The 23,987-nt window shown below is 38.1% G+C and overlaps 1 protein-coding gene across 1 annotated transcript; it reads left to right on the forward strand.

The window, feature by feature from the left end:
- Positions 1–22,065: 22,065 nt before the first annotated feature.
- LOC100733064 (olfactory receptor 2Y1-like) lies at positions 22,066–23,733 on the forward strand. Its single transcript, XM_003476856.2, has 2 exons — positions 22,066–22,974; positions 23,551–23,733. Exons 1-2 carry the CDS (start codon positions 22,066–22,068, stop codon positions 23,731–23,733), a joined length of 1,092 nt encoding a protein of 363 aa, XP_003476904.2.
- Positions 23,734–23,987: the final 254 nt, after the last annotated feature.

The raw sequence follows: 23,987 nt of genomic DNA on the forward strand, positions 1-23,987 counted from the left end.
GCCACAACAAATGGAGCAGAGAACAAAATGAAGAAGACAAACTGACCTCTACGGAAAGAAAAAGAGCTTAACAGAAATGAGGCAGAGAAGATTGGATGATAGGAACAGCTATTTTGGAGAAAATGACATCTTAATAGGTAATACAGATTTAGTATCATCTTGTTTTGAAGTCTCATCTAGCTTTTGTCCTTCTGTCTCCAATGGTCTAAATAGGCTGTATCTTATTGGATTTTATTATGTACGATAGTATAAGCAAAAACCTTTTAAAGACAAGGAGATTATACAGAAACCATTGTTCATTTTGTTAGTCAATTCTAAATACTCTGTAACGCTGTCATTCTCTTGAATGGTCTTACATTGTTTTGATATACTTAATGCTACAGTATACGAAGTTGTACTCAAGGATTTCAAAGAAAGAAACAATATGGTAACTACTTTTAGGTTAGGATTATCTGGTGGTGAAACACTATTCTGCTTAAATGGTTATGTTTTGATCTGCGCTGTTTCGTTGTTATGCCCTCTTTTATCTCCATCTCCACTCCATTATTTACTTTTTTATCTTTATCCTTTTAATTAAAGGAAAAAAAATAGCAGGATATATTATAGTAACCCACTTTGACTTTTCATTACCTTGATTTAAAGCCCTGTATTACTCTCACCATCTGGTTTTTAACTGATGTTCCCCTATTCTGTTTTGCTGGATAGTATCAGGTTCGAAAGTTTAGGCATCAGCTGTGAAGATAATGAGATTCATTATGACGCCCATTCTTGTTGACTTTTATCTACTTTTGAAGACCTACAATGTCTCCAATGTTTTGGTTTTGTCGGTTTTATTCTTTACTATTTTGTTCAATTGTATTATAACTAATGATATAGGCAATTCTATTAGAGATAGTGGGAGGCATTATGGTAACCATTGTTGATCACCTTGTATTATGTTTTTACATTATCTATTATGTCCACCCTTTTGACTTGACCGATTCTGTTCTGTTATGTCACATTTGGTTTTACTCTCTTCCAAAAAAGTAATAAGAACCGTGGGAGCAATGAAACCCAAAATGTGTAATAGTCATGGTACAAAAGAGAGGAAAAGAAAGTGCTCCAAACTATATAACTGCATGTATATTTAAGTGTATAAGATAGAAAATGATATCACAGAGTTTTATTGGATCAATGAACAGAACTGTTTGCAGTATAATTGATGGAATGTCCACTTTACAAGCTTTAATTTTGTGACTTGAACAATTATTTCTAAGATGACAATATGTAATCCATTAACTAGTGATTTCCTACTGTTCATTTTTTTTTCTGTAAATCTGTATAACTTGTACCCTTTCCCTGCTTTTTTTCTTTTCTCCTTAAATAAAATTTAAAAAAAAAAAAAAAAAGAAAAGGCAGTGAATAAACATTTGCATTAGGGCAACAACAACAACAATTTCATTGAATGAAGGTCTATCTCAGATCAGGATTCTCACGTACAGTGTGTCATTTACCCATTAATGCTGGTATGGAAGAAGTTGTCTGTGCAATATTTTACTGAAGGGCAGACTGAGGCTCAAGCATATTGAGAAAGATTTTAAAGAACACAAAGCTAGTAATGGCAAACCCAGTTCCTCTTACTACACTATAATTGCTCAAGTGGATCTAGATGATTTTAAATGTTGGGATTTGGGGTTGGGGATTTAGCTCAGTGGCATAAGCACCTGCCTTACAAGCAGGCAGTCGTGAGTTCGATCCCTGGTACCGATAAAAAGTTACAAAAAAAAAAAAAAAGAAAAAAGAAAAAAAATGTTGGGATTTGAATACCCTGAGTATACGGAACAATGCTCAGTGCTCAATAACATAAATTTGGAATGAACTGGTAAATGAATGCACATTCCTTTGAGCTGTTTGTGGAGAAACTGATATAAAGAAATGATCAACAGTCAAGACAATAGGGGCTAGGGATTTAGCTCAGCGGCATAAGCGCCTGCCTTGCAAGCAGGCAGTTGTGAGTTTGATCCCCGGTACCAAAAAAAAATGAAAAAGACAAAAAAAAAAAAAAAAAAAAAAAAAAAACAGTCAAGACAATAAATACAGTTTGAGAGAAATGTAAATCATCCAAAGTTTTATTTATGATAATATATGATCATTATATGAAAACTGTAGAGTAAAAATTTGAGATGTGACGAACATGGTAGATTTTAAATAAAACATGAAACTTAGTCTGATTGGGGAAGGGCAGGAAAATTGGCATCAAATTTGGGAACGTATGAGGACTCCCAGACTGAAGAGTGCTATAAGTGAGAGAAGGTGTTTTTTGAGGACACCGAATTGAACAGGTTGATTTGGGCAGAGTTATGAATTATAGAGGGAATTAAGACCTGCAAGAAAGAGTGTAGAGACCCATCTGGAGTTTGTAATTGTCACATGGGGGCCCACGGATCTCTAGGGCCTTGCATGAGAAACAAACTCTTCTCCTCTGCTATAAAGAAAGCTACACTATGCCATGAGAGCAGGTTGGTGTGCTCAGCCTTGGAGTCAGGAGAGTCTAGTGACTCACCAGCTCCTTTCCTGTCTGAGTTGCTTAGGCTGAGCCCCTGAAGATACAGTGGGTAAGATGCTCCCTTCCCCTAGGTTATGGATTCCAGCAGTCTCTCCTTCTGAGGGAAAGAACCACATTTTTCTACAACTTCCTCTGGACTAGAGCTCTATCCCAGGATTTCCACTCCACAGATAAAAGTCAGGACCAAATGCAGTAAGACTCTTACCTAGATAATTCTACATGCTGTGAGTCTCTAGAGGGTTTATAATCTGACTCGATGTCAGTAGAACTAAAACAGGTAACTTCCAGTTTTCTTTCCTGGAGCTCTGCGTAAGTGCTTCCTGGGTAGGCCTTCTCAGGTAAAATCCAGAGAGGACAGCAAGGAATGTTCCGTTAGGTAATCAGTAATCAGGTCTGTTGCAATGGGTCCCTAGACTGAATATAGAAGAGCTAAAGTTATGCCAGGAGATATTTTTTACCTGGTCCAGTCTTGTTTTCTCTTACTACCAATTCACCTACTCAACTATGTGCAATGTGTCACAAAATATTCATACCTGAGCCTTAGAGATACCAGATGTGAAACTGTGAGTCATAAAGCAACAGTTTTACCACCAGAACCTAACTATATTTTTTTCCTTTATGATACATTTAGCAAATATAAAAGGAAGTAGTCCTGCCGAGTTTGTCACTATTCCTTCAGCACTGTGGTAATGTTCCTCACTGTTTGGAGGACTGCCCTTTCATTCAGGGTTTGTATGTACTCTCTGGGCTCATTTGTCAGGACTTTCTCACAGCATACACTGGGACTCCCCCTGTGAAGGTGCACTGTCACCCAACCTCAGAGCCAGGTAACACCCTACCTGGGTTAGGAGACACCAGACTAGGAATAATACATGAGCTCTGTGAAAGTCCAACATTGAGTTCATGTGAGGAATAATTTGCATCTGTTATTGAAAGATGAAAAGTCCCCAAGACAATGTGTTTGGTTTCTTTGTTGAGACAGGGTCTCACTACGAAGTAGAGCTGGATTCGGGCTCACAATGGCCCCCTTGCTGGCCTTAAACTCATGGCAATCTTCCTGCCTCAGCCTCCCAAGTGCTGGGATTATATGCACATGACTCCATGCCTGGTCCCAAGGCAATTTATAAGAAGATTTTTCATGATAACCAGTTGTAGGTGTCCCAAAGTCCCCAGAAAAACAGACCAGGGAAGAATAGAGAAAAAATATGGGGGACTGGAAAAATGTCATGGCTGTAGCACCTGGCTCCTGGGTAGTACACTGGTGGCCAGTGAATGAGGTGAGCCAAGTCCAACGTAGACTCATGGTTTCTGTCCCGGAGTTTAATGCAACACTTCAGATGTACTTCAATGTTACTATTTTGTTTTGTCTTGTTTTGTTTTTGTTGTTTTGTTTTTCTTATTATTGTTTTTGTACCAGGGTTCGAACTCATGACCTTGCAATTGCCAGGCAGGTGCTGTGCCACTGAGCTAAATCTCTATTTCAATGGTATGCTTTTGGAGAACATCACATTCTTATTTGAGCCTTGGGGTTTAGGAAAGAGGACACCTAGAAAAGGAAGTGATCAGCAAGAGGGTTAGCACATGGCAAGTTCTCAGACAAAAAAAAATCAAAGATATTGGGTGATAGATCAGAACATTTTGATCCTGACGGTACACAGTATTGGAATCCTAAACTTGCACACAAAATTTCATAAAAGAAACCATATCTCAATGAAGCAAGACAACAGCCTATCTCACTTCTTGTTAGGACTGCAGGTCTTGCAATGCTTTGTGCCATTTTAAGGACCTGAAAAGTGTTGCTGCAGGATAATGCTACAGATATCAAGTACTTAGTTTTTTCTATGCCAATTATTTTCAAGGTGCTGAAACTGTGAACAAGATAAATGCAGCTCTGTTCTCAGTAAGCTCACTATGGCAGGACAAAAGATTGCAAAGCTCAAAATTTAGGACTAGACATGGTAAATGGTATATAAAGGCACAGTATCCCACAGGATTATATAGTAGAAGGCTTGAGCTCAGATCAGAGAAATAAAGATTTCCTCCAAAATGAGAGTTTCACCACTTCACCACTGTTGATAGGTTTGAACCACTGTTGGGGGGGGGGGGGAGACAGAGACAGAGACAGAGAGACAGAAACAGACAGGGAGAGACAGAGAGACAGACAGACAGACAAACAGTGTGTTTTGGGGCATTTTATGTATGTTAATAGGTACAGGAAAACTCCAGGTCTCAACACACATCTTGTTCACATCTTGTTGCCCATCTGTCTCCTGTTCAGTGAATATGGTTACCATCATTGATCCTCATGATAAAAAGATGGAGTAAATGTGAATTGTAGCAACAAAACCCTCTATGCCACAGTTTTTTCACTGACCACCATAGAAGGTCTAGAAGCAATGGATAACGTTCCCTCAGGAGGAACATCACTCCTTGTTGAGAATTTCTGTAGTAGGTGAAGTCACAGATTAAGTACGTTCAAAGAAAGTTGTGGGGTACAGACTGTGACCAGTTTTCTGGCTAGTAAAATATGTAGCTGTGGTGCCATTGGCTGAGATGGGATAAGCAGTAGGATAAGCAGTATGGTAGGGTTAGAGGATGAATTTCACACTAAAGATGCAGATGTCCTCAGTGCCCCGCAGACATCAAAGTAGTGGTGAGCCGCAAAATGATAGGCAAACAGATGACAAGATTGTCACATAGTCAATAGTTACTAGCTCACAGTTTACAAGAGGAAGGACATGACATGCCACTGGGACCACATGGTGAAGTCCCAGGGCTTCTTACAAAACAAGAAGAATGAAGAAAAATGTGAACAACAGCCATGATCATTATTTATACAGAAAGGAAGGCATGAGGTAGTGTACATTGAATTTAATAATTTGAATAATTTTAGAAAGTTCTGAGATACGAAGTCTGTCCTTGGTTGTCTGATGCATGACAATGGGGTACCTGGGGGCACAGTTTAGTCCAAGGTATGCGAGCCCAGTGGGGAGCTAACCTGGCTGAGTGGTACAGGAACTGCATACTGGTTGGTTTTCAAATGAAATGTGCAATGAGGAAAACTGCCTCAGTATCTGTAGGAAGTGCTGTCACCAAGAGGAGCAGTACCTCCATAATTAACCAGGCTACCAAATTTCCATGCATCAGAAATGTAAGCAAATGAAAAGTCATTATCTACACAGATGGATTATACAGTCTGAAGCTCAGGTCAGAAACTGTGCAGGACTGTATACTTACGTGCACCTGACATAGCACGATAGCGTGGGATGCACTCATTACTTTACCCAGTTGAAAGACTGAATATTTTATGTCTCCAGGGCATTGACTGAACTGGGAGATGGAAATACAATCAACAAAAGTAGACACTACTGCATGGTGAAAATTAGTTGTGCAGGAAGACAAGTGTTAGACACGAAGGAAAGAGCTATATCCCCCTCTTCTGTGGAGAATAAATCAGAAACTAATTGTAGAAAAGCAATCACTGAGTTTGAAGAGGGAGGTTGAGGCTGGAGAGGGATAGTCAGGATTTGATGATTGGGCATTTTATGATGCACTGAAACAGCTGTCTGCATTCCACTGATTTTTTAGAACAGGTGGCAAAGCCAGTCAGCAATAGGATTGACCGGTAGATCTGACAGGCACCTAGGACTGTCACCACCTTCTATGGTGGTCAGTGAAAAAACTGTGGCATAGAGGGTTTTGTTGCTACAATTCACATTTACTCCATCTTTTTATCATGAGGATCAATGATGGTAACCATATTCACTGAACAGGAGACAGATGGGCAACAAGATGTGAAACTTGTGATCTCAACCCTGCTTAGTCCTCGTCTTAACCTGCTTAAATACTAGTTGTATATGGTTAAGTCACAGGAAATATTTCTTCCATTGAGAAACTCAATATAACCTACACTAATAGTTCTCATTTTTGTAACCTTTGTTAGAGCTCAACCACTGTAATGTTATGAAATAAATGTGTTTGCATTTCTGCATCTCTGTGTATCAGTGACTAATTAATTAAAGTATATGTATAATGTAATGTAGAGGGGTCTTCTTTTGAACAAACAAAACAAAATTTAATAGAATTGTTTCCTTTTAATATTATTGTTTTATTTAGCATGTAATGGATATAGTCACCAATTACATATATTAATGGGCACATACCTCATATTCAAGCAATTTTAAGAGGCAACTGATATTGGTCACTCAGTGAAATCCATGAATTCACAAGTCTTTTCACAGGAAAGGCAAAGTAAATTTTCATGGGAACATACAACCCTTGGGTCTCACTGACTGTTCCCATTCAATTTAAAGATCATCAGTGACAGTGGGTACCCACAGCCACACCACAACCAGCAAGTGATTCTCAGGTCCCTTCAATTGTCAGTCTGATAGAAGTAATCAGAGTTGACCACCTTGAATGTAATAGAACTTTCTGTATATATATTTTTTATTTAAAGAGAAAAAAACTGTAAAAGGGTACGAGTAATACAGAATTTCAAGAAAAAAATATACAGTAAGAAATCACTAGTTAATAGATTACATATTGTCATCTTAGAAATAGTTGTTCGAATTACAAAATTAAAGCATACAAAGTGGACATTAAAACAGTGAGATTGCAAACAGTTCTGTTCAATGATCCAACAAAAATTTAGTAATACGGTTTTCTATCTTATACACTTAAATATGTATGCAATTATATCATTTAGAGCACTTTCTTTTCCTCTCTTTTTTACAATAACAATTACACATTTTGGGTTTTATTACTCCCACAGTTCTTATTACTTTTTTTAAGAGAATAAAACCAAATGTGACAAAGCAAAACAGAGTCAGTTAGAACAGAAGGATGGGCATAGTACATGATGTAAAAACAGAATACCAGGAGATCAACAATGGTTACCATTATGCCTCTTGCTATCTTAAAAAGTGTTGCCTATATCATCAGGTATAATCTAATTGAACAATATAGTACAGAACAAAACCAATAAAACCTGAACACTGCAGACCTTACAGGACTTCAAAACAATATAATAGTTAAACCATAAGGGGCATCATAGTGAACCTTATTGCCTTCAAAGTGGTTACCTATATCCTCAAACTTGATACTATCAAACAAAACAGAATAGAGTAAAATCAGTCAAAACAAGATGGGGAAAGCAATACATGGATTGAAATCAGGTTAACAGGAAAAAACTTACTATAATATATCCTGCTATTTTTTAAATTATTTTTCCCTTAAATTAAAAAAATTAATTTTTTTTTAAAAAAAAGGAAAAAAGGGGGAGATTGAGATAAAAGAGGACATAACAACAAAACAACACAGGTCAGAACAGAACAATTTAAGCATCATAGTATTTCACCACCAGATAATCTGACATAATAGTAGTTACCATAGTGTATCTTTCCTTGAAATATTTGAGTATAACTTCATATACTACAGCATCATACATATCAAGAGAGTGTGAAACTGTGAAACTAACAAGAAAATCACAAAGAGAGAAATAAGAGAAGCCACACCCTTCACATTAGCAACCAAAAAAATGAAATATTTAGGAATTACTGTCACGAAAGAAGTGAAAGATCTATACAGAGAAAATTATAATACACTGAAAAATGAAACTGAAGATCTCAGAAAATGGAAAGACATCCCTTGTTCATGGATAGGAAGAAAAAATAAATCAATCTCACATGTATAAATACCTAATAGTTTCCCTAGTGTAAGAAATGATAAGAATACATAGAAGTATGTGGTAACCATGATTCCCAATTATATTGGTTTTTGGATTGGGTCTTTGAATTTTGGGGGTCTGATTTTTTTTCTTTATATATTTTAGACAGAAGTCTTTTGTCTGAGGGGCAATTTATTAAGATTTTTTCCCAGTTTGTGAGTTTTGTTTTCACTATGCTGGAGATTTTTTTTTGACGTGCAGAAATTTTTATTAAGAGGTGATCCCAGCTATTGATTCTGGGAAGTATGTCCCAAGTGCTTTGAGTCCTGTTCATGAATTCTCTACCTATTCCTACGTCTTCAAGATTTTTACCCAATTTGTCTTCCAATAGATTTAGTGTTTTGGTTTTAATATTCAGATCTTTGATCCATTTAGATTTTAGTTTAGTACATGGTGAGAAGCATGGGTCTAGTTTTAGTTTTCAGCATATGGAGAGCCAGTTTTTCCAACACCATTTATTAAAGAGCCTATTGCTCTTCAGTGAACCTGTTTGGCACGTTTATTAAAGATAAGGTGGTTGAATGTGTTTGTAGTTGTGGTTGTATCTTATAATCTATTCCACTGATCTGTGGCCCTGTTTGGTTCCAGTACCATGTTGATTTTACTACAGTTGCTTTGTAGTATAACTTCAAGTCAGGGATTGTGATGCCTCCTGCCTTGCCTTTGCTGCTTAGAAATATCTTTGCTGTTCTAGGTCTAATCTTACTCCAGATGAATTTTAGGAGTGACTTTTCAAGATCTATGAAGTATGTTGATGGTATTTTTATCAGGATTGCATTGAATCTGTATAACAGTTTTGGGAGAATGGCCATTTTCACAATATTTTTTCTTCCTATCTATGAGCAAGAGATGTCTTTCCATTTTCTGAGATCTTCAGTTTCATTTTTCAGTGTGTTATAAATTTCTCTGTATAGATCTTTCACTTCTTTCATGACAGTAATTCCTAAATATTTCAATTTTTTGGTTGCTAGTGTGAAGGGTGTGGCTTCTCTTATTTCTCTCTTTGTGATTTTCTTGTGAGTGTAGAGGAATGCTATTGATTTTTGAGTATTAATTTTGTATCTAGCTACATTGCTGAAATTATTTATTATATCTAGGAGTCTTCCAATGGAGTTTTGTGGGTCTTCTATGTAGAGTATTATGCCACCTGCAAATAATGATAATTTAACTTCTTCTTTTCCTGTCTTTACCTCTTTTATTTCTCTCTCTTGTCTAATTGCCCTGGCTAGTATTTCCAGTACTATATTAAATAGCAGGGGTGATAAGGGACATCCTTGTCTTGGGCCTGATTTTAAAGTAAAGGCCTTCAATTTTTGGCCATTTGGTATGATACTGGTTGTTGGTTTGTCATAGATGGCCTTTATTATATTGAGGTAAAGACCATCTAGTCCAATTTTCTGCAAGGTTCTTATCATAAATGAATGTTAGACCTTATCAAAAGCATTTTCTGCATCTATAGAAATGAGCATGTGATTCTTACTATTGGCTTTAGTGATGTGATGGATTACATTTATTGATTTACGTATGTTGAACCACCCCTACATGCCTGGGAAGAATCCCACTTGGTCATGATGTATAATCTTCTTGACGATTTGCTGCATCCTATTTGCCAATATTTTATTGAGGATTTTTGCATCTGTGTTCATTAGGGAGATTGGTCTGTAGTTCTCTTTTTCAGTCTCCTTCTCAGGTTTTGGTACTACAGTAATATTTGCTTCTAGGAACGATTTAGGAAGGATTGTGTCCCTTTCAATTTCACTGAAGAGTTTGAGGAGTGTCGCCATTAGGTCTACTTTGTATTTCTTGTAGAATTTTGCAGTGAATCCGTCTGGGCCTGGACTCTTATTTGTAGGTAAGGACTTTTTACCTTTTCAATTTTATTAATAGAAATTGGGTTATTCAGCAGTTTACATGTTCTTGACCTAGCTTTGATACTTCTATGATTCTAGGAATCTGTCTATTTCTTCTGCGTTATCAAACCTAGGATAGCAGAGGTTTTCAAAATAGGTGTTGATGATCTTCTGTATTTCTAGAAAGTCTGTAGTAATTTCACAGTTTTCATTTCTTATTGCATGAATTTGAGCTTTTTCTTCCCTTTTTTTAATAAGGTTGACTAGGGGCTTATCAATTTTATTTATTCTTTCAAAGAACCAACTCTTTGATTCATTGATTTTTTGGATTTTTTTCTTAGTCTCTATTGCATTGATTTCTGATCTGATTTTTATAACTTCCTCTCTTCTTTTGGCTTTGGGCTTGACTTGCTCTTCTTTTTCTAGCTGTTTGAGGTATAGCATCAGGTTATGTATTTGTATTCGTTCTGTTTTCCTGATATGGGAACTCAGTGCAATAAATTTTCCTCTGAGGATGGATTTCATTGCATCCCACAGATTCCAGTAAGTAATATCTGTATTTTCATTTTCTTGTAGGTACTGTTTAATTTCTTCTTTAATTTCCTCTGTGACCCACTGATTACTCAAGAGTGTGTTATTCAGTTTTCATGTGTTTTTGGGAATTTTGCAGTATCTTCCATCATTAATTTCTAATTTCATAGCACTATGATCTGACAACATGCAAGGGATAATTTCAACCCTTTGCATTTATTTAAATATGTTCTGTAAGTTAACATATGGTCTATTTTAGAGAATGACCCATGTTCTGGTAAGAAGAATGTGTATTCTGTTGTTGTCGGGTGGAATACTCTGTATATGTCTATCAAGTCCATTTGTTCAGAGTTGTGATTTAGTTCTTTTATTTTTTTGCTGATTTTCTGTGTTGTTGATCTTTCCATTGGTGTCAAAGGTGTGTTAAGATCTCCTGGTATAATTCTATTACTGCTATTTTGGTTTTTCATTTCTATTAATACTTGTTTTTATATAACTGGCTGCCCTGGAATTTGGTGCATATATATTTAAGATAGTTATCTCTTCCTCTTGAAGTTTTCCCTAACCAGTATGTAGTGACCTTCTTAATCTCTTCTGATCATTATTGGTTTGAAGTTCACATTGTATGCAAACAGAATAGCTATCTCAGCTTTTGGGGGTTCCTGTTGCATGAAGTATTGTTTTCCATCCTTTGACTTTCAGTCTATGAGTTTCCTTTTGAGTTAGACGGGTTTCTTGTAGACAGCATATGGTTGGGTGTTGTTTCTTTCTCTTTGTTATTTTATTTAAGGAGAAAAAGAACAAAAAAAAACAGAAAAAGGGTACAAGTTATACAGAATTTCCGAAAAAATAAACAGTAGGAAATCACTAGTTAATAGATTACATACTGTCATCTTAGAAATAGTTGTTCAAGTTACAAAGTTAAAGCATATAAAGTGGACTTTCAAACAGTGAGACTGCAAACAGTTCTGTTCAATGATCCAACAAAACTCAGTAATATGGTTATCTATCTTATACACTTAAACATATATACAGTTATAACCTTTTGAGGACTTTCTTTTCCTCTCTTTTGTACAATCACAGTTACATATTTTGGGTTTTATTACTCCCACAGTTCTTATTAATTTTTTTGAAGACAGTAAAACCAAATGTGATATAACAGAACAGAATCAGTGAAATCAAAAGGATAAACATAATACATAATGTAAAAACAAAATACAAGGAGATCAGCAATGGTTACCATACTGCCTCTTGCTATCTTGAAAAGGATTGCCTATAACATCAGTTATAATAAAATTGAACAAAATAGTAAAGAATAAAACCAAAACATTGGAGACATTACAGGACTTCAAAAGAAGATAATAGTCAACCAGAATGGGCATCATAATGAATCTTATTGTCTTCACAGTTGTTGCCTATACTTTTGAACTTGGTACTATCAAGCTAAGCAGAATAAGGGAAAATCAGTCAAAACAAGATGGTATGGGTAATACAGGGTTTCAAATCGAGTTAATAGGAAATCAAAGTAGGTTCTATAATGTATCTGGCTATTTTTTATTTATTTTAGCCTTAAAAAGATAAAAATAAAAAAGTAAATAATTTAAAAAAGGAGATTGAGATAAAAGAGGGCATAACAACAAAACAGCGCAGGTCAAAACATAACCATTTAAGCAAAAGAGTGTTTCACCACAAGATATCCTGACATAAAAGTAGTTACCATAGTGTCTCTTTCCTTGAAATCTTTGAGTATAACTTTGTATATTGTAGCACCAAACATATCCAGACAATGTAAAACCATTCAAGAGAATGACATTATTACAGGGTATTTAGAACCAACTATCAGAAAATGAACAATGGTTTCTGTATAATCTCCTTGTCTATAAAAGTTTTTGTTTATATTATCACGTATAATAAAATCCAATAAGATACAACCTGTTAAGACCAATGGAAACAGAAGAATAAAAGCTTCATGGGACTTTAAAACAAGATGATACTAAATCAGCACTATTATGATGTCTTGTTTTCTCCAAAATAGCTGTTCCTACCATCCAACCTTCTCTGCCTCATTTCTCTTGAGCTCTTTTTCTGTTGTTAGTTGTCAGTTTGCCTTCCTCATTTCGCTTTCTGCTCCATTTATTGTGGCCTCTCTGCCACTGTTTCTGGAATCTTGGTATTTTTCTTTTTTTAGAATGTCCTGCAGTATTCTCTGTAGAGTTGAATTGGTGATTGCAAATTCCCTAGTTCCTCTTTATCCTGGAAGCACCTTGTTTTTCCATCAATTTCTAGGGACGGTTGTGCAGGATATATCAATCTTGGTGGGAGGTTATTACCTTTCAAAGCTTGAATTATTTCCCCCCACATTCTTTGTGATTTGATGGTTTGTGCCAAGAAGTCTGCTTTAATTCTGATGGGTGTTCCCTTGTAAGTGATCTGTTTCTTGTCTCTGACGGCTTTTAATATTCTGTTCTTATATTGGATTTCTGAAATTTTGATTATTATATGCCTGGGTGTGGTTCTGTTTGGGTTGTAGGTGGCTGGGGTCCTGCATGTCTCATACATCTGAGAATCTTTACCGTTTGCTAAATTAGAGAAATTCTCCTGGATTATTTTTGTGAATAGCTTTTGTAGTTCATTTGTTTGTGTCCCTACTTCTTCTTTTACGTTCTTAATTCTTTAGTTATAGATCCTCTTATCATCTTCTAGCCTTTGTATTATTGCTGTTTGTTTTCTTGTTATTTTTAAGAAGTTTTTCATTTCATGCTCCCACATTACAAATCTGCCCTCCAGTTCTGATAATCTATCCTTAGTTTCTTTCAAGCTGTTATGCCAGCTTTCAATAGAGTTTTTAGTTTCCTGGTAATCTCTTTGAACCTGCTTCACATATTCTATATTTTCTCTACTTTCTCCATCAAACAATTCTCCCCTTTTTTCTGTTCTTCTATTATACTATCTGTTTTTTCTTGGGCGGTGCTTAGCATTTCTCTGACTATTCTACTTATATCTTGCTTTATTTTGTTAAATACTTCACTTTTGAACTTGTCTATGAGGCTCCGGAGATATTGCTTTATGTTTATTGGTGCCATGTCTGATATTGCATGTTTTCTGTCCTCATTCTCCTTTGCATTTACCTTTGCTGGATCAGTGTTCTCAGGATTGGGGACTGAGGACCCTTTCTTGTTGCTCCGTCTTCCCATACTTTTTTGTTCCTTCCATACAAGCGTATATAGGAGGCCCAGTTTTTTTCTTTGTCAGTTACAGTTTGTTTGAATTGCACTGGCTAGGTGTTCCCACCCACTGCAGTATACTAGGGAGACACAGACCTGGGAAGCTTCTGCTGGGCCTGCCCCTCCAGGTCAACCTACTGAAGGCTTCACTGCTAGGGTGCACCACCAGGTGCTGGGACCTGGTTTGGGCTAACCTCCTGGGTCTTAGTCAGCAGTGTCATCCAGGCCAAGTGCTCCCCACCAATCCTGCTTGAGAGGGGAATATGCAACTAAAGTCACTGCAATGTCCTATTCCGGCTAGTGTGCCTGGTCCCAGAATGTCCTCTTTTGGAGCCTCCCAGTCTATGGAAGGGTCCCTGTTCCTTTCACTCACCTCAGGTTGATTCAGGGCTCCCCACCAGTCCCGCTCTCAACTCCGTTCATCGATTCCCGCTCTCAGAGCTTTTGCGCGTCTCTCTCCCTTTTGTGCCAATTCAGACGCAGCAGTGGCGGCAGGAAATTTAAATCATGGCTTCCAGAGAGGTGGGTTCCAGCTTCCGGACTGAGATTTTATCTGTTCTGGTTATAGCAGGGATTGCATTTCCAGTTGGTTTCTCTCAGCTTTGTTCATTCATGGGTTGGCAGGGTATATCTCCCCTTGCTTAGGGCTCCTCAAACCGCACCATTCCTGGATTCTAAGCTAGCTATCTCAGAGACCCTACCTAGCTGCTGTTATCTATCTGCCATGTTCTCCCAGAAGTCGGAAGTTGTATCTTGATCCATTCTTCCAGTCTGTTTCTTTTAATTGGTGCATTAAGACCATTTACATTAATGGTTATAACTGTTATATGCTGGTTTATTGTTGACATGTTATCTTTCTGCTGTTGCATCTTTATCTTTCTGTTCTGTTTAATTGTCTGCTTTGTTTATGGTTTTTTCCTAAGTGTATCTAAACTGTCTTTCAGTATTCTTTGCAGGGTTGGTTTGGTGATCATGAAGTTCTTCAGCTGTTCTTTGTCATTGAAGTATCTTATTTCTCCATCAATTTTGAAGGACAGTTTTTCAGGGTACATTAGTCTAGGTTGGAAATCATTTTTCTTTAGGATCTAAAATACTTCAATCCAGGCTTTTCTTGACTTTATTGTTTGTGCTGAGATGTCTGCTGTGATTCTGGTAGGTCTCCCTTTATAGGTAATCTGTCTTTTCTCTCTGACAGCTTTTAATATTCTATTCTTTTGTTTGATTTCTGGGATGGAAATTATTATATGGCTGGGTGTAGTTTTATTTTGGTTATAGCTACTTGGAGTTCTATATTCTTCATTGATCCTGATATCAGTTTCCTGATATCACCTTTGGGAAGTTTTCAGCTATTACTTCTCTAAATATCCTCTTGACATCCTTTATGTTGTCCCCTTCTTTTTCATTTATCCCTATCAACCTTATGTTGTTTTTCTTTGCATCATCTTCCAGGTGTTGAATTGCTATTTCCTGATTTCTTGTTATTTTTAAAAGATCTTTCCTCTTCACTGGCTGCAATCTTGTCTTCAAGGTCTGAAATTCTATCTTCACATTCATTGAGGTGGTTTTTACAACTTTCAATGGAATTTTTTATATCCTGTATATCTCTTTGCATCTGCTTTATGTATACTGTTTGTTTATTATACTGTTCATCCAAGGATTCTATCTTTTTGTTTAGTTCCTTCAATTTTTTAACTGTGTCTTCTTTAGATATGTTCAGCATCTCCTTCATTTCTTTTATTATTTCTTCTTTTACTTGAGAGATTATTTCTAGTTTGAATTCCTTTAAAGCTTCCCAGAGTTGCTTCTTTATTATTTCAGGTATTTCAGGCATATAGCATGTATTTTCTTCTATATATGTACATGGCTCCTAGGCTTTCTTGGGATGGGCTGGATGTTTGAGATTGCATTTTGGTCTTTCATTTTGTCATTTTCCTATATTTCCATGTCTCAAGTGTTGTTCAAAAGCTTCCCCTAGGCGTGTTGGAAATTGTCTCCTATGTCCTGGGCTCACTCCTCTGGTAGCATAGCTCCCTCTTTGGGCAGCGAGGCCCCTGGATTAAAAGAAGGTTGCCAAGCTCCTCTCAGGGAGACCTAAAGCCTCCTCTAGCTACACAGCTCCCCCGCTCTGGCAGCAAAGCTCCCCTGAGGGAAAAAAGGCCACCTGGTATGGTCCGGGCAATCCCAAATCCTGCTAAGCCCAATCTAGTGTGGCCACAAACCCAGCAGGCCCCCAACCTCCTAGAGCAAGGATCTCATACTCTCCTGGGGATTGGATGTTGTATAACCATCCAGCTCCTTGGATGGCAAAGCTCCTCAGGCTGATAGAAGGTCCCCCTACAGCCTAAGTAGGCCTCAAACTTCCTCAGCAGGGCTGCTCCCTCCTCCAGGTGGCGGCAGTAGTGATGGTGCTCTCCAGGCCAAAAGAAGGTTGCAGGCAAGGCCAGAGCAGGTTCCCGCAGATTGGCCCAGTTCCCTTCTTCAGGCAGGGCAGCTGCCCTGTGCCCTCCGGGTGAGGGAAGGTGGTCAGCAAGGTGGGAGCAGGTTCCCACGGCTCAGCCTAGCTCCCTCTTCCAGGCAGGCAGCTGCGGTGTGCCCTCCAAGTGAGAGAGGGTGGTCAACAAGGCCAGAGTGGGGTCCCACGGCTCGACCCAGCTCACTCCTCCAGGCAGGCAGCTGCAGTGTGCCCTCCGGGTGAGGGAATGCAGAGAGAAGGCAGTTAGCAAGGCCAGAGCAGGGTCCCGTGGCTTGGCCCAGCTCCCACTTCTTTCTGCATATATTCTTTTAAATTTTAATTTTGCAATGTTAATTTTTAAGTAAATTTTATTGCATATATGAGAGTCATAGGGTTAGTAAAATAGTCACAGTAGTGAATCAGATTATAATACATATCATCTCATGTCATAGGAATACCCTCTTCTGTAGAATAGAAATCAGAAGTGCTATAGCTTGCACCTGCAATAATCTGTGTAAAAGACTTGGTCCCCAACTTGACACTATTAGAAGCCGTGGAAACTTTAGGATATATGACTACTGGAAGGTTTTCGAATTTTGGCATATACTTTGAAGGTAACTGTAGAACTATGGTCTCTTCACTCTCTCTCTCCTTCCTTGAGCCATTAGGTGATAGGTTTTGCTCCCCTATGCAGGTCCTGCCATGGTACGCTGTTCCAATAGCATTGGGTTGATCTAGCCATGGGCCGAAAATCTCAGAATTGTGAGGCAAAAGAAATACTTCATCTTTATAAGTGTATTATCTGAAGTATTTTGTGACAGTAACAGAAAGCTACCTAACACAGATAGTAATGAAAACAGTATCATTGTAAAGGTTGATAGGGGTGAATAGGTGCAAAGTTTGTAGTAGGTGGTTCACAAATAGCAGGCACTAAGGTTTAGCTCTTATGTTTCTTTTATGGATCAAATCAACAAAGAAAACTTTCCCTCATTCTCTCAGCAGCCACAGACTCTTTAATAAGTGTACATATTTTTGAAGGATTTCATTAATTGTATACAAAATTGGACTGAGTGAGGTAATAGTATGTTAAATATTTTTAATGTTTTCATTTGTATCTAAGCTCTCCAAATGAAGGGAGAGAGTACTACACTTAATAATTTAATCATGATTATTTCAAGCAATTTCTTTTTTATTTCAGGTGATTTATATATATCTTCTTTTGGTGTAGATTTCTTTGGACTTAGAGTTTAGGTATCATATTTTTTCCATCTGTTTCAGACAAAAAAAGTCACTCTATAAATATTTTTATCAAATTCCCACTGGCTCCATTGCATGAACTTCTACCACACAGCAGCCTCTTCACAACAGTAACGAAGGACAGGTTATATTTATGTCACCTTACTGATGGGAAAACTGAAGCTCAAGTACGTCAAGAATGCTTTTTGAAATCACAATGTGAGGAATAGCAGAACAGTTTCCTGTACAGCATATTAAGATTACTCAAGTGGATACACAAAATTTTTATTGTTGATTTTTTATTTCCCATGATGCTCAATAAATAATTTTTGAATGAATATAGGAATGAATGTATATTCTTTAAATTTTTGTTGGCAATGAAAACAGGTACCAAGAAATAGGCAATAAAGCACATTAAATATAACAAGTGAGAAATAAAAGTAAAAATTTCCATTGAAAAAATTAGTATTTACTTGTATTAATAATACACAGAAAGCAGAATATATTAATGCTACATAAGATATTCAGAGAAGGAATCCATTTAGAGAGTGGTAAGCAGGATATGCTTTAAGTAAGACATGAAATTTATGGGGAGCGCCTGAGCTAGAGATTGATCACATGGGCAGAGCTAGAACCAGACCAGCCTCAAGAATATGTAGCATCTGAGGTGAAACAAGTGAACAAGTTGTTCCAGCCAGAGAACACAGGGTGCCTGAGGTGAGCCAGGTGAACAAGTTAGGCAGAGGGGTTTCACACACACCAACCTGCTGAGTGCATAAATAGGCATGCAGCAGTCATTGGGCATCTCTCTCTCTCCCACCAGGCATGGGGGCCCCACCTGACCTCAGCTTTCAGCATCCTAACTCTTGTCTTCAATTCTTCATGCTCCACCATCCTCCCCCCAGGGATTTGAAGAGCTGTACTGGATATGACAGAAATTTGGCACAAATTGTGATGGACTAGTAGGTTTGTAGTCAAGGTAGGGGAAGTGTGATCTATAGGGCCCACCAGAAAGTGACAAGCTGTGTGTTTGAAGACACTGAGTAGATCAGTTTGGTTGGGCATAGTGTGAGGAGTGCACTGTGATTGAGGACTTCAGGATAGAGTATAAAGGAGCCAGTTGATTATATTTTCACATTGGAGCCCATGGCGTCTCTAGGGTCTCTCCTGATAACTTTAAATCTCTCTCCACTATTAAAGAGGCTTGAGCAACGTCCCAAGGGCAGCATTTGTGTGCTCACAAATAGTTTGCTATCAGGAGATAGTTTGATGACACACAGGCTCCTTCCAAGCTGAGTTGGGTAGGCTGGGCAACAGTGGGGTTCCCTCCTCCTGGGTTATAGGTCTCAGCAGTGTCTCCAGCTGAGGGAAAGAATTACAGGTTTCCACAGCTTCTCCTGCAACCACAGCTGTGACCCAAGATGCCCATTCCACAGATGAAGTCAGCACCAAAGCAGTATTTTTCTCAGCACTGTTAGATGCCACCAGTTTCAAGCAAGACTATCATCTGCTTCGATCCCAGTAGAACTCAAAAGAAGTAACTGCAGTAGTTTTCTTTCCTGGAGTTCTAGGTGAGTATTGTCTACGTGGGCTCTTCTGCCTTCCCAAGTAAAATCCACAGAACAAGGACTATCCTATTAGGCAATTAGCCCTGGATTCTATTGTGTTGGGTCCCTGGACTGAATGGAGAAATGTTAAATTTATGCATGAAGCTATTTTAACACTAATTGAGACTTTCTCTCGCACCTCACCATTGGCTGAACTACACACAGTGTGTCTCACCTGCATTTCTTATTCTCCAGTTGCATAAACTTAGGAAATACATTACATTTTTTTTTGTATTTTTACTGGTACCAGGAATCAAACTCATGACTACCTGCTTGCAAGGCAGGCGCTTATGCCGCTGAGCTAAATCCCCAGCCCCTACATTACATATTTACAGAATTTAGTTTCTCTCTGTTAGTATGAAAGTTGCTAAATATCATCTGAAGCTCCTGCCAAAGTTCAAATCTCATGATGTTGAAGCTATACCACCTAAAAGGCATATATCAGAGTCAGGGGATGAAAAACAGATGGAATCAAGGAAGACTTCTTCAACAAGCAAGTATACAACATGAGGGGCATTAGTAGGAGGCAATGTTCTACGTAAGGATTCAGAGTCAACCATTTCACCAATTTTTCAATTCAGCTTTTGAAACTCTTTGAAAAACTAATAAGGGAAGTATGCATTAAAAAATTGTAGGAAAAAGTAAAATTAGATTCAGGGAGCAGGGCTATAACTCAGTGGCACAGTGCCTGCCTGGCAAGTATGAGGTCATGTGTTTGATTCCCAGTACCAGAAAGAAAAAGGAAAATTAAATTCTGAATTTTTTGTCTTTTTTAGACAGGGTTTCAGTATACAGTTCAAATTGGACTTTAACTGGTTTTGTAGCCCAGGCTGGCCTTGAACTCACAGTGAACCTCCTGCTTCAGCCTCCTGAGTGCTGAAATTACAGGCATGAGCCACCACACACAGCCTAGATTTAGACTGAATGTGCTACCAGTAAAAGTGATTAGGAAAGAGTTTGTACAATCTCTTTTGCTTACACAGAAAATAGAACATTCTGGCCTCAGTAGGTTCCCATGCAGTAAAAGAATATCATTACATCAGGCTGGCATGAAGTATCTAATAATGTGTGCTAAAATTGCCAAAATTTCTGATTTTAAGAATCTATTACTTTCGGATGTCATACACAGACACAGATATACACAGACACAGACAGAAACAAAGAGATACAGATGCAAACAATGATCTTTCTAATCCAGAAATCAATAGTATTTAAGCATGAAAAGGTCAAAAACCTTCAAGTGCATCAAGGAAATTAAGACTAAGGGTTAAATCCAAAAAAGATAATTTAAGATTAGAAATGAATAAACATACTTTCCAGGGTGATGCTTGAAACCATTCAACCCAACTTTCCAATTAATGCTAGAACATTTTACAACATCCCATAAATTCAATTTTTAGCCTCTGAATGAAACTTTCAAGTAACCAGCTATCACTTCCTTTCCAAGAAGTATATATTTAGTCTGTACTTAAACTGCCTCACTGTATTTTAAGTTCTCTGTTTTGAGCCTAATCTTTCCTTTGGTATGGTCCTGGTGTTTGACCTTTGGAGAAAAACAGAGAAATTTGCTGTCTTTTCCATAAAATGGACCTTTAAACATGGACACAAGCTCTCAAGCTTATCCTTAAGCATTCTTTTATTATCTGAAAACATAATTTAAAACATGTGTTTCTCATGTAGGTTTTCAGAAATTTTATGTTTAAAGGACTGCAATCCTTTATTCTATGTGTTTTGTGAAGATTTTAATCCAAGTTGATGACCAAGAATTTGAATATTGCTCGGAATCCTGCCTAAATGCTGTAGACTATCACACTACCCTTTGAATGTGAAGAAGGATAGCTGTCCTGGAAATTGATAGGATGAAGCACTATAACCCAGTTATATGAATTTAATATCATAGTTTTTGGTGCAATAATGTTAGGAAACAGGAAAAGAATAATCTTTTTTAAATATCACTACAACTTTTGGAATAGAGAATCCAGCAAAGCTTGGTATCTTTGTCACTTCCCTCAATAAAGGAGAATGGCTATTTGGAGAGAGCCTTGTGAATGTTCTGTGCACATCCAAGTGCAGTCTTTATCCTCTCTCACTTGCAGGCACTGGAACTCTGCACATGAATGCTCACAGCTGCCCAAGCCCTGAGCCATTGGAACAGGACCAGACTGCATTTGGTTTATGAGATGCAGAGCTAAGAATGAGGGAAAAACATTGGAGCCCAATGCTGGGTTCAGATAAGGCTTCATTCCTTCCTAAGGTCCTGTGAAAATTTACTGCAGGTCCATGCTGCAGACACCAGAGACAATTATTCGGTTTTTTATATGGCAGTCATGTTCTAGCACTAAAACAGTGAACAAAACAGACATAGTTCTGCTCTAGTGTATGGAAATATTAGTAGGAAATCCAAAGTTAAAGTCAAACTAGGAATACGGCATATGAGAAGGCACATTTTTAATTCATTCAACTACGATGGTCACCTAGATTATTTCTAGAGCTTAGCTATTGTAAATTGAACTGCAATAAACATGGGTATGCAGTACACAATGGTTTTTAAAAGGAAATTTTCACAATCCAGTGCTGTCAGAGAGGTAACAGATCATTTCTATTTTTATACAAGTAAAATCAGTTCCAAAAGATTTAATGGCCCAGTTAAAGTCAAAACAAAACAAAACAAGCAGAAGACTAGGGTTCAAAGAAAGGTTATATCATTCCTAATCCAGTAATTTCCTGTCTAAAAAACAGAAAAGAAAAAATAAAAAGATAGAATGCAATAGCAAATAGAAAGAAAAATGCATGAATCTGTAGTGTTTGGAGAATACTGTGAAATAGTATTTAACCCATATTTTTCATGGGAGCCATTAACTTGTTCAATGGAATTCATGCAGGTGAAAGGTTATGGGAAGTCTCAACACCACTTTCAGAGATGGCTTCATTTTGGTGGGCTTCTCAGATTGGCCTCAACTGGAACTCTTTTTATTTGTTTTTATTTCAATTTTCTACTCCCTAACTCTCTTGGGCAACACTTCCATCATTGCCCTCTGCGGACTGGACCCTCAACTGCACACCCCAATGTACTTCTTCCTCTCCCACCTCTCCTTCCTGGACCTCTGTTTTACCACCAGCACTGTGCCCCAGCTCTTGATCAACCTTCAGGGACAGGACCGCACCATCACCTATGGGGGCTGCTTGGCACAGCTTTACATCTACCTCTCCCTAGGTTCCACTGAGTGTGTGCTCCTGGTGGTGATGGCCTTTGACCGCTATGCTGCTGTGTGTCGTCCACTCCACTACACAACCATCATGCATTCCCAGCTTTGCCATGCTCTAGCTATGTCCTCCTGGGTGGGAGGCTTCATAAACTCCCTGATCCAAACAGGTCTTGTGATGACCATGCCTCTCTGTGGCTACCACCTGAACCACTTCTTCTGTGAAATGCCTGTATTCCTCAAGCTGGCTTGTGAGAACACAGGAGGAACTGAGGCCAAGATGTTCGTGGCCCGAGTCATAATTGTTGCTCTTCCTGCAGTACTAATTCTCATCTCCTATGCACACATTGCTCAGGCTGTTCTGAAGGTCAAGTCAACATCTGGGCGCAGAAAGGCTTTCGGAACTTGTGGGTCCCACCTCCTGGTGGTCTTTCTTTTTTATGGCTCAGCCATTTACACATACCTACAGCCCATCAACAGTTACTCTGAAAAGGAGGGAAAATTTGTTGCTCTTTTTTATACAATAATAACTCCCATTCTTAATCCTCTGATTTACACCCTAAGAAATAAGGACATGAAGGGTGCTTTCTGGAAGGTAGTAATAAGAGGTAGACCCTTGGGGCCCTAGGGAAAAGAAAGTCATAAAACTTAGGTAATAACTCTCAGATCATGGATTCTTTCCTGCTTCTTGGAAGGCTGTTGGTCAGTAGGAAGTAGCCTTCTGGAGTTTTCAGGACTTTGGTGCCTTCCTAGCTTGGAAATTTCTGGTAGGACATTTTGGCATTCTTTCTAGTTCATTTCTTAGGACCATTGTTCTTCCAGGTATAAGTGCTGATGTTTATCACAACTTGTTTGAAGCAGTGGGTATATCATAGCAATACATGGAGATGGGCTTGGATTCCTAGCAAGTCAAAGAGATCAACGACTTAATTTGAAGTGACACTGTTTTCTAAATCAATGATCCTCAAAGTTTTGCAATGTCATTGTGCTCAATGACATGCAGAGGAAAAGTTTACCCTGCTGTTTGAATTAGCTATGGCCCTGGCATCTCAAACCCATCTCTAATTTTTATACAGTAATTACTTTTCCATGATATTTGAAGAAAACAAGATCACGAACAAATGTGCTTAATGTAGGACCTAGAGTTTCCAATATGAGGTCTTTCCCTGCTAAGATATGGCAAAACTACGATAGTGCCTCGGCTCAGGAACTTAATTCTTTCCATGATTCTGGTTCCAAACTCAGTTGGATGAAAAGAGAATCAAATTCAGTGATTGTTTCAGTGTGGCCCTTATGGAGAAATCTGATGCAACTCTCATCCAATCTGGTTTGCAACCAGAACTGTGGAAAGAATTAAGTTCGCGAACCGAGGTTTCACTGGATTAGAGTGGCATCGAAGAAAGGAAGCATCAGCATGTCATCGACGGAACTAAGCATCTCAGCCATGCTGCTTGACATCATAACCAAGATTCCAGAGACAAAAGCACAAAACTACTAGGTCATAAAAAAGTAACAGAGGAAAATGAAAGAATAAAAGGGAAAGACACAAATAAGAAAAGACATTCTTGTGGGAGGGACTGATTGGAGGTCCTAGAAACATTAGACTCAAGT

This window comes from Cavia porcellus, unplaced genomic scaffold, assembly GCF_034190915.1.
Source record: "Cavia porcellus strain 051 isolate PalLab524CR breed Dunkin Hartley unplaced genomic scaffold, mCavPor4.1 scaffold_14, whole genome shotgun sequence".
Lineage (NCBI taxonomy): Eukaryota > Metazoa > Chordata > Mammalia > Rodentia > Caviidae > Cavia > Cavia porcellus.

Coding starts and splice junctions, on each gene's coding strand:
- LOC100733064 (XM_003476856.2), top strand. CDS start 22,066: ATGGGAAGTCTCAACACCACTTTCAGAGATGGCTTCATTTTGGTGGGC. Junction 22,975..23,550: donor AGGGTGCTTTCTGGAAGGTA/GTAATAAGAGGT, acceptor TTCCCTGCTAAG/ATATGGCAAAACTACGATAG.